Below are 15849 nucleotides of genomic sequence, written 5' to 3'. Positions count from 1 at the left end.
CCCTCTCTACTCTCTCTTTTTCTTCTCTTAGCTTTCTCCTCCACTCTCTGGCTTCTGCTTCTCCCCAATAAGAGGGTCTTGGAGGCATTTCTTTCCTTTTTCTAAAGTCCGCTTCCTCCTTTGGAACCCTCAGCCTTTCTCATGCTCTGGTCCAGGGATATTCCATCCAGACCCACCCCCAACCTGGCGGTAACTGTTCTTCCCTCCTCTTTATATCTGCTGTTCCCACCTCTATCTCCACCCTCTTCTGCTCTTTTCCCGCCGTTTTTCCCTGAGTTCCTTCAACAGTTAACTTTTGTATTTCTCATTCTATTTCCCGTGTATCTGTCCCTCGTTGCTGTGTTCTCTTGGGAGATGAGGTGGGCAGGGTTTTTATCTCTTTCTTGGTGGTAAAGGGAAAGGACAGCACTCCAGCGAGAGGGCTACCACTCTCGCCACCTGTCTCACACCATCATCTGCTGAGATTTGGATTGTGTGGGGAGGATGGACCTATTAGACTGCCTCACCCCAAAAGTTACAGGATCCAGTTGGTTTCCAGAATGTCCTTGGAGATATTCAGACTGGTCTGGTTGGCATTCCTGTCACAGTCCAGGTCACTAGTTGATACTCAAAGGTGTTAGATGGGTAGTAGACATTATTTCACCTAAGCACCCTCTGTACTGCAGAGCTTACTGGTTTACTGATGGCTTACTGATGAATTGAGAGTGATGAAGCAGTTAAAGAGATAGCTAGAGAGCAGATGGAGATAAGCTCTCATGGAACTCAATCTTGCTGCAGTCAGGGTAATACTGTATACAGAAAATACTGCAATGTGATTAAAGTACCAAAAAGAGCTTGTAATAACAGCTTAATTTATGAGGTTTCTAACCAACATGTGGAGCTCATTCGACTTGTCTGTAGCCTCACCCACTTTAGAAAATTGCAACTGGCTAGCAGCATATTTCAGATTTAAAAATGAAAGCATCCAGCAGGATCTGGATTCCTCTTTTGTAACAAGTAGGTCAAATGAGATGTCCAATGCACCAGTTAGTCAAGGTTTGTTGGATTGGTTTGAATTGGTGCTGCTTGAGGATGTAGACAAGGCGCTTGCATGCTATAAAGCGATCTTCTATAGATCCTTGCCCATCTTGGTTATTAAAGTCCACCAAGGAGAAATGGTAGAATGGGCCACTCATAACATCAGTGCATATCTTTAGGAAGGCTACATGGTTTCCTGTTTAAAAGACACAATTCCTAAAAACAACATGGTGATGGATTACCGGTAATTAAGCAACTATAGACCTCTCATGAACATCTTGTTTCTGGGCAAGCTAATAGAGAGGGTGGTGGCTCATCGGATGCAGATGTTTTTGGATGATATGGTTAGTCTAGATTCATTTCAATTAGGGTTCAGACCATGTCACAGGACAGTGACAGCACTGGTTGCTCTGTAAGACTGGCTGCGTCCCTTTCTTGATGTTGGTGCACTAACCACCTTGGTCCATGCGCTCGTAATCTTGAGATTAGACCACTGTAATGCTCTGTACATGGGGCTACCTTTGAGACTAATGCAGAAACTCCAAATGGTGCAGAATGCAGCAGCCAGACTTCTTAGTGGGGTGAGGAAACATCAACGTATTACTTCCACTCTGGCCACATTACATTGGCTGCCCATTCGATTCTGTGTTGATTTCAAAGTTCTAATGATCACATACAAAGCCCTAAACGGTTTAGGACCTCAATACTTGGCAGAACGTCTCTTCCCACCTAGACCTACTTGTATCACCCAATCTAGCCAGGAGGGGCGACTGAGGAGCCTAACGTTGAGGGAGGCCTGGAAAGAGAAAACAAGACACCATGCCTTCTTGGTAGTGGCTCCCAGTCTTTGGAACAAGCTCCGCCCTGAGATTCGTCTGGCCCCCTTGCTGGATATTTTCAAAAACCAACTCAAGATCTGGTTATATAGACAAGCCTTCCCTCCGGGCAATACGTAACTTTCACTTTTTCTCTATCTTTATCTACTTTGCTCTGTGTAAATGCTGTAAATTGTTATTTGATATTAATTGTTTTTATTCTGCGTTTTGTGAGCCGTCCAGAGTAGACTATATCTAAATGGGCGGCATATAAGCTCAATAAATAAAAATAAAATAAGACGATCTCCTGTAAGAGTCCAACAAGGGAAAGTATTCCTGCTGGTGCTCCTACGTTGCAGGTTCCCATCCTGAGGTTTGTGACCACCGAGGGGTGTGTGTCAATGAAGTGTTTTCTTGAGCAATTGTTTTTATAATTATGATATTAAATATGATATATGCAATACTGTTTTATTTTAATCATCTTGGTCCACAGATAGATAAATTTAATCTGAACTGTAATTGCAGGCAACCTGGAGTTTTTAGTTATTTTTTTACCCCCTTGGGCAGATTTCCCTTTTATGCAATGCACATCACTCCTAATGCCTCTGAAAGAGCCATTCTTGCTAATTTCTTTCTGCTTCTCTGCATTCACCTTTGGAAGACTGAAATCAGCCATTTGGATCTGAGTGTTAGCCCAGCTAAAAGAGACCTGAATGAGGCAAGTGTGCAATGCATGTCAGGAACACTGATGCCCAAGATGGTGGCAGGACTGAAAAGTTGTTGCTGCCATTGCCTTTCGCTCTGCCTGAGTCTCCTGTTCTTCCAGGTGCAGTGATGGTGGCACAGTGAAAGGGGAGAGGACCTGGGCATGGAGAGATGCCTCTGGGCCCCACTTGAGTCAGGAAGAAAGAAAGCAGGAGGGGCAAAAAGGTGGAAGAGAACTGCATGGGAGGTATAGGGAAGGTGTTTATTTGACGGGAGGGGTCTTTACTGAGGGGTCTTTTTGGGGAGGGGGAGACATGAAAGGAGGGTTGTTTCCTCATCAAAAAAAGTAAATTGACAAAGTATATTGAATTTTTTCTTCTCAAATTTCACAGCCCCCCAATTATGTATTACTACATTAATTATAATATATTACATTAGAATTATATTCTGGAAAAAACTATTTTAATGTATTTTCTTTACCTCATTAAAAATACTTTTTATGCAAATGTAGCAGGGGTTCACAGCCTACTTGTCTATTATACCATACCATTGACGATGGTTTCCTTCTGGGAAGACTATCAAGGTTAGGGATTGGGGGGGTTCTGCTCTTATTTGCTTCTAGTCCTTCCTTGATGGACAATCCCAGATGGTGCAGCTTGGGAATTTTGTTTTATCCTTGTGGTATGTCAGTTGCAGGGTCCCACAGGGATCTACTATTTCCTTGCTTAACGGCCATAATCCATTCCAGGAAAATTGCCGTTAAGCGAAAACATCGTAAAGAAAAGAAAGAAAGAAAGAAAGAAAGAAAGAAAGAAAGAAAGAAAGAAATGTGTTCCAATGGGGTCAAAACTCACCGTCCAGCGAAGATCCTCCATAGGGCAGCTGTTTTCGCTGTCTGTCTTGCGAGGAATCCGTCCCAGAAAACAGCGGGGAGCCATTTTGTTTACCTGGTGGCCATTTTGAAACCTCCAATCAGCTGTTTTAAAATCGTCATTCTGCGAAGAATCGGTTCCCGAAGCAGGGAACCGATCATCGCAAAGCGGAAAAAAACCCCCCTATTTACACCATTGCGATCGCAAAAAAGATTGTCGTAATGCGGTTTTGACATAATGCGGGGCAATCGTAAAGCAAGGCACGACTGTATTATTAATCCTGCCAGAACCCTTGAAACCAAAGAGAAGTAGAGCAGTCCTCTTCACCTCCATGCTATTCTTGTAGTACTGCTTGTTTGAACGGTAAGAAAAGCACCCCACTAAACTGGGGGAGTTGTATGATTTCCTGTGATTCACACAGGTACATCTCTGTTGTGTGCTAAAAAATTTGAGGCCAGAAACAGAAGGAGCCTATAATTAAAGCAGAAAGTCAATTGCCATCCTTTCTTAAGTTCTGAAAACCAATCTCTAGGTAAAGCTAGCTAATTTGAATGCCAAGTGAAAGAAAGTCCTGCTGTGAGACTCAGAATGTTGAATCAGTTCAGAATTTTCCTCTCCTAGCCATGGACTGTCACAAGGTACCTTTAAGTTCTTTTTCTGAATGGAAGAGTTTTGAATGATTGCTTCTGTAAAGTATGTGAGAGTTCTTTAGTCTGACAATTCTTATATTGAGGAGTAGAGAAGACCAGATATTGCTCCTTGGTTTGAATGTTTCATGGAAGATATGAAGAAACTTCTAAAGGAGTATTTTATAACATTGTTTTTTCAAGTTGGGTTCCTTGAGTATAAATCAGTCATATGAGATTAAAACTAAAAGCTACTACTGAGTCTAATATAGTCAATATTGTGCTAGTTAGTTTTTATTCTCTTTTAGAGTATCATTTTCTGTTTACTTGTTAATGAACCGCTACTTAACTCTAGTGAAGGCACAGAAGAAAAAGTACATCATTTAAGATTTTTTTAAAAAGTAGACCAAACGTTCAGACTAAAAATTAAAGTGAAATATAAATAATGAGTTTTATCCAGAATCATTCTGTGAGTGGAAGCAGTTTGCTAACAGAAGGTGCCTCTGCCTGATTTTGAGAGATATTTCCTCCCTGTAACTTATGTCTGTCAGCCTAGTTCCATCTTTCCCAGTAGACATTAAATAGTCTTTGTTCTCTGTCCTACAGATGATGTCTAAACGGAATGCTTTGTGGAAAACACAGTACAGTGGTGCCTCGCTTAACGATTTTAATTGGTTCCAAAAAAATCGTCACTATGGGAAAACATCGCTAAGCGAAACGTAGTTTCCCATTGAAATGTATGGAAAACCGGATGATCCGTTCCAATAGGAACGGATTGCCATCCTTAAGCGAAAATCGCCATAGGAAACATCGCTAAGCGAAACACGGTTCCCCAATTGAAATGCATTGAAACCTATTCAATGCATCTCAATGGGGAAAAAATTACAACAGATTTAAAAAGAGTAGGAACAAAGTCAAATTACTGTAGTTTAACAAAGGGTTTATTAAGTGCACTTATGATTTCAGGCATTCTAAACATTTTTAAACATATAAAAAACAGCCAACATGAGGCTGTTAAAACCATCATTAAGCGAAATGGGGACCCAAACTGTTATCGCTATGCAAAGCATGATCCCAAACATCGCTATGCGAAAATCACCCATAGGGAACATCGTTGAACGGAGCGCAAGATCGCTCCGAAAAAGTCATCGCTAAGCGAATTTGTCGTTAAACAAAGCGCTTGTTAAACGAGGCACCACTGTATTTTAGTTTACCTCCTCAGTGTAAGATATTGCTTTGATCTATCACTCATGGACATTTCTTTTGTTTGCTGTTTTCTTGAGAAAGAGGTTTGTTCTAAGACAGTGAAGGAAGCCTCCAAAATTTTTAACAATTCTAATTTCTTCAGTGTCAGCGCTAAAGTTATGTAGTTTTTCTGTAAACATAACAGAAGACAAGAGATTGAATTGCAGTCTGCTTTTGTGCTTTTTTCTTTCAGCTTCATCAAGAGCTGTTTCAGTTCATTACTGCTTTGTTAGTAACATGTCATCTACATACCTCGAATTATTAATATTTCTTAACCAATTGCCACTCAATGCTGCATCTGAATCTAATCCAATTTTCTGTACTGTGTACATATTGCATAGATATGGAGATAGAATACAACCTTTCCTAAGGGAAACATTATCTTTCTTAATATTTTGTTTTAACCACAGCTTCTTGTCTGGAATATAGCTTATGCATCAGATATTGAGGCACACCCATTTCCTTTGAAATGATTCATAGCTTATCAATAAAGAGAGTTATCAATAGGAAACAACAATTCAAGTAAAACCATTTTGACTACTTGGTAATTATTACTGTTCCATTTCCAAGCTTATTTTACTATCTTTCCCGCCTGCAAATAGAGTCCAAGTATTTTTGAAGATGAAATTATTAGAGCTTGTTATGGGAGGATATTTGTCCCAGTTATTTCACATTTTTTATCTAAGTACTTTTAACAGCATAGAATATCTTTAATAACTGAAGTTAGCAGAATGATATACAGTAGTTCCCCCCCTTATCCGTGGGCTCAGTATCCACTGATTCACACCCACAGTCTGAAAATATTCAAAATATTAAAAGAGAAATCCAGGAAAAAATTGTGTTAATGTATCACCAGAACTGACCACTAAAGGGAGATGTGCTATGAAGGCTGTATAACACGTCTCAGGCTGCTTGACTTTCTCAGGAGGCAGAAGCAGTGTCAGTTCCTCCTGTCTGTTGCCTGACTGAGGTAAAAAAAATGCATGGGAATGTCTCTGAACTTGTACAGAGGTTTCCCATGATGTACAGCCAATGTGCCTGCCCAGTTGCCACCTTGGTCAATAGGCTGCCTCTTTGTCTATTGGATTTGCAGGAGGCATGGTGACCCAGTGTGGAGTGGTGGCTCAGGGTGGGTGAGTGCCTCTGCCCTGCCCTGCCCTTTACTCCTCAGTCATGGGAGTGAGGGGCCCTTCCCTCATGTGTGACTGTCCAATGGTAGGGGTGGCTTATCCTCCTTCTCAAGTTTGCTTCTGGCCCCACTCACCTATGCCTTCAGTCCCAGGAAGACAGGTGGGAACCCTCCTCCTCCTCCTCCACTTTGGGGCTGCTTCCAGGCCACAGCAGCTTGCAAGGAAGTAGAGCCAGAAAGGGCAGCTTGCACCCCTACCAGTCCCCACCTCTGCTGGCTCAGCCTCTTTGCCTGTTGTGGGAAGTAGGTGGAGGAGCGTGGGGCTGGTCGAGGCCACCTCTCCTGAGGGTAGTGACAATGGTGGCATGGGGTGAGGGTGGGGACAAGGGCAGGCAACTCTGGGGGCAGCCAGGCAAAGCAGCCGGCAGCCCTGGGGACAGCTCAACTCACCCATAAGCGAGCAGTCAGGCTAGGCCTGGCCAGGTGAGAGCAATGCAGTCCAAGGAGGTGGCCAAGATCAGGATACCAAATGCTGCAGAGGATCTGTGGCGGGGGGGGGGGGCAGAGACCTTTCTCTATGTTCCCTTCCATTTCCTGCAGTGCTCCTCAGTATGTTCGGTGGTGCACACATTGGCAAACTCTTTTACCATCTTATTATAGCATTCCTTATAATCTGTCGTTTTCAGCATCTTGCGGGGAGGGATTGGAAATCAGTCCCCCACAGGTATGGGGGTCCTACTGTATTGAAGTTCTTTTGGCACTTCCTTGCCAGAAAACAAAACAAAACCTCCAAAAATTCAACACTATGGTTGTACATCATTTGAAAATTTTGATTTAAGGATTTAATTCCTTTGGAGCACTAGTATCTGTAACAGATCTTTTTTGGTTTTCTGGCCCATCACTTATTGCCATAATTATTCTCTAGCAAGTTTGGGCAATAAATTGCTTGTTTCCCAATCTGCAGCAAGTGCTTTGTCACTCATCATTGAAAACATTCACTACAAGCAAGGAAACATATAAAAGGAACAACTGATGGAAAATATTTATTTCTTTTGTCTCCAAATTAGGTTACGTAGAATATAAGCAGCAGTCTGTAACTAAGCAAGTTGCAATTTACAAGTGATTAAGGCCCTCTTGTGAAGATGATCACATTTGCTAAATGCAAAAAGAGTGTCTCTGTGTTTAAAATATATAATACCTTAGAAATACAGAGCTGGAAGAGACCCTATGGATCATCGAGTCCAACCCCTATTAAGGAGCATCATGGGGAATCAAACTGCTAATCTCTGGCCCTGGAACCAGATACCTAAACCACTGAGCTATCGAGCTAAGAACAATAATTCCTTAATATCATAGTTTCCTGTATAAAATTCTTCATGATACATATAGTGAGGACGTGAAATCTTATTATTAAAACATTTGACTCATGCAATAAGACAATGAGCAAAATCCTGTTGGCACAGTTCTGCAGGTGTAAATATGATCAGGGTGCTAGAAATAATAATTTTAAATTGTTTTAAAGCTTCCTAGCTCTCTAATTCAGTTTCAGACACTCCCAAGGGCTCACTCCTTAGTCCTTGGGATGTGAAAGAGGGTGAGCTTTTAATAGGAAAAATAATCACTTTTGATGGGATTGGGAACCTCACTGATGATCTTCTTGTGATTTTTGACTATTAAAAGTGCCTCTCTCTGTTCTAAGGCTCAAGGCTTCCCCAGGGAAAAAGGGAGCCCTAGGGAGCCTCAGAAGCTAAACTGTGAGTGAGGAATAAGAAGCTTTAAATTAATTTCAATTAATTATTTCTGGACCCCAATTCAGTTTACACCACAAGAACTGTACCAACAGGATTTTGCCCATGTGACGCAACTCCGTCTCTGAGACCTTTATTCTGGTTCCTCAAGAAGATGCAAGTTGCATCTATCTTCCTCACACTGTCACCAGATGTTTTCTTTTAAACATCAATCAATTCAAGGGCACACCATTTAACAAACACATTAAGTTTATTTATCAGGGTGGGGTTAATGATTGGTTGAAAATAACAGAGTCAATCACAGGAAGCAAATCACTTAGATAAACAAGTATATATTTAACTCCTATTACTTCACTATATTTTCCAATCTCTGATTTCAATCTATCCCAATCAATCCCCTTTGAACCTCTGATCTCAATGTTTGTTTGTCCTCTCACTCTACTCTCACTGTCTCACTGTCTCGCACCCCTCCACTCTCTCACACTCCTCCTATCTATCTCACACTACACCAAAACTTATATCACACAGAACTCCCTCTGTCCTCCAGACTCCTCCTTTTGTACCCCACTTCTCTCCTGCTCCCGCCTTCCGTCCTTCTCATTGGCTGTCCTGCCAATGACAGGCAGGTGCTGACTGGGGTACCCGCTACAGCCCACTCTTCTATAAGTGTCTCTTAGCCACAAATTTCTAATTTTTCTGTTGAAACATCTTGTGAAAAGAGTGAGAGAATACAAGAAAAATATTGCTCCCTGATCTTTTGTTATTCCCCATCCTTTACAGCCTTTTCTTTCTTGAGATTCAGCTGGTCCATCTTCAGTTTGACAGAGTTGTCTTTCATGGCTTGTTTCCCCAAAGGTACTGATGCTACTCAAAGTACATCAGTGTGTTGTTCTATACATGGACTGCAGTGAAATGCTCAAGTTGCTTACCTGTAACTGATGTCCTGTGACTTATTTGTATATTTACTCATAACTTACTGTCTTTCCAGTGTGATCATTCAAGTGCCATTTGTAATATTTCTGGTCTGAAAAAACGGAGTGAGGAGGGGTTTGCTCCTTAGGACAAATATAGGCAGTGTGTGGGTTACATGTGGCTCTTAGTTACCTGTGATGTAGAGCATTTCCACCTGATTTGCTTTCTATGTGATTTCCATGTTCTCATCTCTGGTGACACACTGCTTACTTGAAATGTCTGGCAGTTTGTGCACTCCTCAGGTACTACCAGTACTAATCAACTAATTTATCATCCCTGTGTACTCTGCTCACTGAGATGGGAAGGTGAGTGGGTGTTCCTTTAGTTTCTTTGTACAAAAGGGAATGGCAAACAGTAATTAACAAAGTAATTAAATTTTGTATAAAATTTTGCTCCTTAAGTACCCTGAGCCTGTTCCACTATAGCATTTCAGTGGATCTTTCATACCTGATCTGTTTCCTGTTTATATAGGTTTGGTGCTCTCGACTGCCTTTGCAAGACATGGCCTCTCTGCAATAAAATTCCGGATTCTACATTGTTACCAACATGGGGGCTACCTTGCCAATTTTACCCAATTTGCAGAATCCAATCATGGCAGCAATTTTTCCCAAACTATTAAACAGGTGAGACAGAACAGAAACCTGAAATGTATGCTGGGCATGGTCAGTCTCTGGAAGAATACAGTCTTCGATAGAAGACCAGTACTTTATTTTCAGTTAAGAATTGTGAGATCTTTTTCAAGTCTTTTGTTTCCTACAAAGAGCTCATTTGAATGTTGCATTATTGATGCCAAGAACAATTTAAAAGATTTTGTATGCCTTGATATCATTCCTTGCTCCTAATGCCTCAAATTAGTTAATGAATACATATTTTTTATATTTATACAGCTTTTGGGGCGTGCTGATTAGACCTGAACAGCCATGTTTCGGAACAGTCTCAAGATGCTTCTTACGGGTGGGAAATCAAACCGTAAAAACAGATCCAGTGGTAAGTGAAGGAAGGAGTATCTTGGTGCAACATGGTCATCCCCAGTCAATAAATAAAATCTGCATGTAGAAACTTACTGTAATGAGAGTAGATTATTGTTATACTATACATAGAAGTATGATGAGCCTCCCCCCGCCTTCTCTTCCACTGGGATACCTTACAGTGCAAGCTGCTACACTAAATGTTGTTTTCACACTTTAACAGTAGGATATGTACAACCTTGTCCTGTTGCCTTATTTTCTGGTTTAACATTTCATGTATATGGTATATTTAATTAGTCTAGTTCCAACTATTTTGTGGACTTCTTCCCAGTACACTAAAATCCTAGACTATTGAGTATTGATGCTGCTGTTCTTCTCCACCATGCTTGCTTGCTAGCTACCATGCTTGCTTTGCTACCTCTTAATACAGTAACAGCAACCAGCTTGGCTAAATAATGACTGGATGAGAGAAAAAGAGGCTGTAAGTCTAAACAGTTACATAATTGCTGAATGATCATGTTGTAATTCTCTGGTGCTTCCTGATTCTAATTCATTAATGCCACACTAAGAATTTAGATTTAGATGAGCGAGACTGCGATTCTGAGTAGGGAGGAATTCCTATTGGACCTCATTTTGAATAGCCAAAGCTTTTGTGGTTGAGGACTGTTGTGCTGATATTTTATATTATCTTTTCTATTTACTAAAAAGTGATTTGATTATCAACCAATTTGTGTGCAAGGTCCTGCTTCATCAGATGAATAATGTTGTTAAATAATAAAATGCTACTAGTTTATTGTTCAAGGATAATGCTGTGCATTTGGTAAAGTAAGATACTTCAATTCAATTGGTTTCTATTTAAGTGCTAAATGACTGTTGTGTGTTTGTTACAACTTGGTAACATGGCTAATAATCTGCAATTTGAATCCAGATTAAGTACCAGCAGTATTCAGATTGTAATGAGTAAATGTTTTGCACAGTGAATACTGTGTAAAATTTATGGTCTGTATAGATCCTTGTGGAAAGAACATGAGGTATACGTTTCAAGGCTTACCTTGGTCAACAAGTCACCTGATGGTTTTGGTTTATTTACTGTCAATCTGTTTTCTACCTATAGACTAAAACTAAAATATAAGAAGTTTTGTCCCTCCACTTGACTTCTTCTCTGCTCTTGCTGCCTAGCCTCATATATCCTGAAGTCTCCTGTGCTCTTAATTAATTCCATCCATTCTCCATTCCTGTCCCTTATACTTGGAAAATGTACAATTCTAAAATATATGTAGTTTCCCCTTTCTCTGCTTTCAGGTTCTTCCACAAACCCCATATTTTCTTTTCTGCAACCCTCTGCATTTTGTAAGTAATTTTTAGCACCGTTAATGTACACAGTACTTTTAAAAATAAGAGAATTAAAAGTCTCTGCCCTGGGTGGCTTACAGTATTAATATAACATGATAGGAAGAAAGGGGAAGACAAGGGTAAACTGAGGGAGAAAATGCATTCTATTCTGTTATGTGTACTTGGGATTTTAGGAGAGGGATAGGTGAATGTCTTTATTGTAACTTGGGCTTCAGGAGATACTAGAAAAAAGGAAAGAAGGCATCATGAAGGTGGTTCTGAGAAGCTTTTTTTTAAACTTAGTGCCTGCACAAAGGCAGTAAGTAAACAACAACAACAGACTGATATGAGGTGACAGGAAACCTTCACACAGATGAGGTAAGACAGTAAAGCAGCAGAAGTCACAGACAGGTTAAAATGAGTGCATAAGAACCAAGGGAAAAGGTCACATTGACCTTTGAAGAGTAGAAATTTGTCCTAGAATTGTCAATGAGTGATAAAATAAGAAAGCCAGTTGGTCCAGTAGAGCCGGGATCGCAACCCGTGGCCTGGTACCGGACCGTGGCCTTGGCAGGACTGGACCATGGAGACAGACATCCTGCCCCCCCCCAAGCACGCACCGCACACACACACACACGGGCACCCTGCTCTGCCCATTCACACATGTGCCTCACCCCCCTGCGCACAGACCCTGCCCCCCAACTGTTCCACGGTTTGAAAAAGATTGGGGACCACTGCAGTAGAGCAGGTGGTGCATTGCTTCATTTTAAGCTCAGGCTACTTACCTTATCCAGCCCACTCTTACCTGCTTCCTTGTCAGAGGTAGGTTAGGGCCACAGCTCCAGTTGATGTCCCAGAGTCTGTCTGATTACTGTATGTATGTCTGAAAAAGCCACTTCAGTAAGATAGAGGAGGGTGAGGGTTGTTAAGCATGCACTGTTGAATATAAACGTGATAATCAGAGAGAGAATTTTATAGCATAGGAGGAGATAAATAAGATGAAGATAGAATGCTCAGGGCGTGAGGTGCTGTGAGGTGAAGAGCCTATTCACCCAGGATCAGGAGAGTGTACCGTCCGACTCTCAAATAAAGACAGAAGCACAAGAGACAGTAGTGATAGAAAAGGAATTAAGTAAACTAGAAATAAAAGAAGAGATTGAAGGAGGCACAAAACAGGTGAGAAAGGAAGAGGATAAGAAGGAGGGAGAAGGAGGGGTGGAGGCAGAAGCATGTTGGGGAAGAGAAAAGAAAGGAGAGGAAAAAGAACTTGTAGAATTAATCAAAGAAGACCCTTGGACAGGAGAGTGGGTAGAATTCAAGGTGCCCCATGAGTACGGTGAAGGGGAATAGACACGGCAGATGTATAGAAAGCCACCTTACTGGGGGTGGACTGAGGAGCGAAAGCAAAGGAAGGAGTACAAAGTCTGGGTAAAGAGGGAAGGAGAGAAAGGCAGAGATGTACAGTGGTTCCAGAGAAATTCCGTGGGCCCAGGCCCTTCAGACCCCACTGGAGAAGGATGCATGGCTCAATAAAAGGGGAACACCAGGGAAGTTCGACATCTAATCCACAAACTTAACTGTTAAATAACAAAATTAACTGTTATTCCCTGTTGTCATACCGTTAAGAGATACCCAGTTTTAATAATGTTAACATTATTGTGACGACTGCTTCTTTGGATAAAGTAAAAAAAAGGAGGTAGATGACAAGTGACAAAATCACAGGTGGTCAGGCAAAAGAGAGAATTGAAAGAGAAAATTGAGATGGAAATGATATGTGGTTTATTATGGTATTATTAGCTTGACTGTTGAAATAATGAAAGGACAAGTTGGTAATATAAAAAAAGAAAAAGGTGTGCTAGTGATTGGGTGCATTCATTCTGTTCATGGACTTCTTGGTCATTTGACTTACCATTATGAGAACAAAATACATTCTGTCATTTGATTCCTTATGACTTTTGGCTGAAATCATGTTGCTTAGTGTAGTAGGTCACACTAGAATAGGTCCATTGAATTAGTGTGAATTTGGTGAGTCAACTGCTCTGTAAGTTCCAGTGATTAAAATGGGCCTGCTGTAGTTGCAACGTACTTTAGCATCGTCGTCATCGTTTTGTTGTGTCCAACTCTTCGTGACCCCATGGACCAGAGCACGCCAGGCCCTCCTATCTTCCACTGCCTCCCGGAGTTGGGTCTAATTGATGTTGGTTGCTTCGCAGACACTGTCCAGCCATATCATCCTCTGTCGTCCCCTTCTCCTCTTGCCGTCACACTTTCCTAACAACAAGGTCTTTTCCAAGGAGTCTTCTCTTCTCATGAGATGGCCAAAGTACTGGAGCCTCAGCTTCAGGATCCGTCCTTCCAGTGAGCACTCAGGGTTAATTTCCTTTAGAAGGTTTGTTCTCCTTGCAGTCCAGGGGACACTCAAGAGCCTCCTCCAGCACCACAATTCAAAGGCATTAATTCTTCGGCGGTCTGCTTTCTTTATGGTCCAGCCCTCGCTTCCATACATCACGACAGGAAAAACCATAGCTTTGACTATTCGGACTTTTGTTGGCAAGGTGATGTCTCTGCTTTTTAAGATGCTGTCAAGGTTTGTCATCGCTTTCCTCCCAAGAAGTAGGCCTCTTTTAATTTCGTGGCTGCTGTCTCCATCTGCAGTGATCATGGAGCCCAAGAAAGTAAAATCTGTCACTGCCTCAATATCTTCCTCTTCTATGTCCCAGGAGGTGATGGGACCAGTGGCCATGATCTTAGTTTTTTTGATGTTGGGTTTCAGGCTGTTTTTTGCATTCTCCTCTTTCACCCTCATTACAAGGTTCTTTAATTCCTCCTCACTTTCTGTCGTCAGAGTGGTATCATCTGTATATCGGAGGTTGTTGATATTTCTTCTGGCAATTTTAATTCCAGTTTGGGATTCCTCCAGTCCAGCCTTCCGCATGATGTATTCTGCTTATAAGTTGAATAAGCTGGGGGACAATCTACAGCCTTGTCATATTCCTTACCCAATTTTGAACCAATCCGTTGTTCCATATCCAGTTCCAACTGTTGCTTCCTGTCCCATATATAGGTTTCTCAGGAGATAGATAAGGTGGTCGGGCACTCCCATTTCTTTAAGGACTTGCCATAGTTTGCTGTGGTCCACACAGTCAAAGGCTTTTGCATAGTCAGTGAAGCAGAAGTAGATATTTTTCTGGAACTCTCTGGTTTTCTCCATAATCCAGCGCATGTTAGAAATTTGGCCTCTAGTTCCTCTGCCCCTTCGGAATCTAGCTTGTACTTCTCGGTCCACATACTGCTGAAGCCTACCTTGTAGAATAGGCCTATTTGAATCAGATGAATTTAAGGAAGAGATAGGACACCAAATCCCCACTGATTCAATGGGTGTATTCCAGTGTGACTTTCTATACCAAGCAACAGGATTTCAATATTTTTCAAACTTAGGCAACAAAGGCTGAAATAAAAATTGAACATTACTCATATAAAATTGTTGTCATCCTGATGTATTGCTTAAAGTCTTAGTGACGGAACAAAATTTGAATCCATGCTGTTTATGATGTAACATTTATTTGTTCCTTTTGAATCAATTACTTTGCATGACTCTCCATAATGAGAATGTCATATAAGGACGGATGTGCACATTATTACAGTTTTTTATTTTCTTAACGCATATTAGATTTTCCTGTGTATACATATGCAAATGGAATAAGTTACATATGGCTTGCTTATAACTGACATCTGTAAAGCCATCTGATTTTCCTAGGTTTGGAAGACAAATAGGAATTTTGCCATTTCAGAGTATATTTTGGCATCCTTGTGCCTGTGAGATGTAATTACTAAAAGCCCAACATTCTTTATATTTACATTACCAGATGTAATGTAAATGTGATGCCTTATTTGTTTTTGCCAGGAAAAAACAGTAGAGGGAGTGCAGATGTGTTTTGACTCTTGTATTAACTTCTGCAGTACCTATCTGTTGCTTTGCTATTCACATGCATTTTTTTAGAATAATCAGTGTTAGTGTTTCTTCTTTCCACTACTTTTACACATATTTTAGCACTCTAAAGTGTGGCATTCCCTTTCTTTCTTGCAAGAGTGTTTTTGAGTAACAAAGTGCTTCTTGAATTCTGGTAGTCCATAACAATAGGAAATGAAACAGAAAGTGTAATGCAGCCATTTTATTTGGATTTTGCATTGAAAAAAAAAATCAAGAACAGGTTTACCAGAATAGTTCTGGGTTTTGTTTTTGTTTTATTTTGTGTTTAGGATATCATCAAGCTTACTAAAGTGGTTATTGTGGGTTTTTCGGGCTCTTTGGCTGTGTTCTGAAGATTGTTCTTCCTAACATTTCGCCTGTCTCTGTGGCATATGCACTAATGAGGGTGACCGGTCCCGCTGATGAGTGGAGCTGCAGAGACAGGATTCT

The 15849-nt window shown here is 41.0% G+C and overlaps 1 protein-coding gene across 8 annotated transcripts in view; it reads left to right on the top strand.

The window, feature by feature from the left end:
* TANC2 (tetratricopeptide repeat, ankyrin repeat and coiled-coil containing 2) overlaps positions 1 to 15849 on the top strand; it is a 297308-nt gene that overhangs the window by 17770 nt on the left and 263689 nt on the right. For 6 of the 8 annotated variants that reach the window (XM_073004058.2, XM_078377736.1, XM_078377733.1 and 3 more), the window contains exons 2-3: positions 9601 to 9752; positions 10017 to 10116. In XM_073004058.2, coding sequence (XP_072860159.1) covers positions 10050 to 10116 — 67 coding nt within the window. In that variant the 5' untranslated portion in view covers positions 9601 to 9752; positions 10017 to 10049. The remainder of the gene's footprint in view (positions 1 to 9600; positions 9753 to 10016; positions 10117 to 15849) is intronic. The other 2 variants (XM_078377734.1, XM_078377731.1) reach the window with 1 other exon arrangement.

This window comes from Pogona vitticeps, chromosome 6 (genome assembly GCF_051106095.1).
Source record: "Pogona vitticeps strain Pit_001003342236 chromosome 6, PviZW2.1, whole genome shotgun sequence".
Lineage (NCBI taxonomy): Eukaryota > Metazoa > Chordata > Lepidosauria > Squamata > Agamidae > Pogona > Pogona vitticeps.
This window is presented reverse-complemented; position numbering and strand designations above follow the sequence as displayed.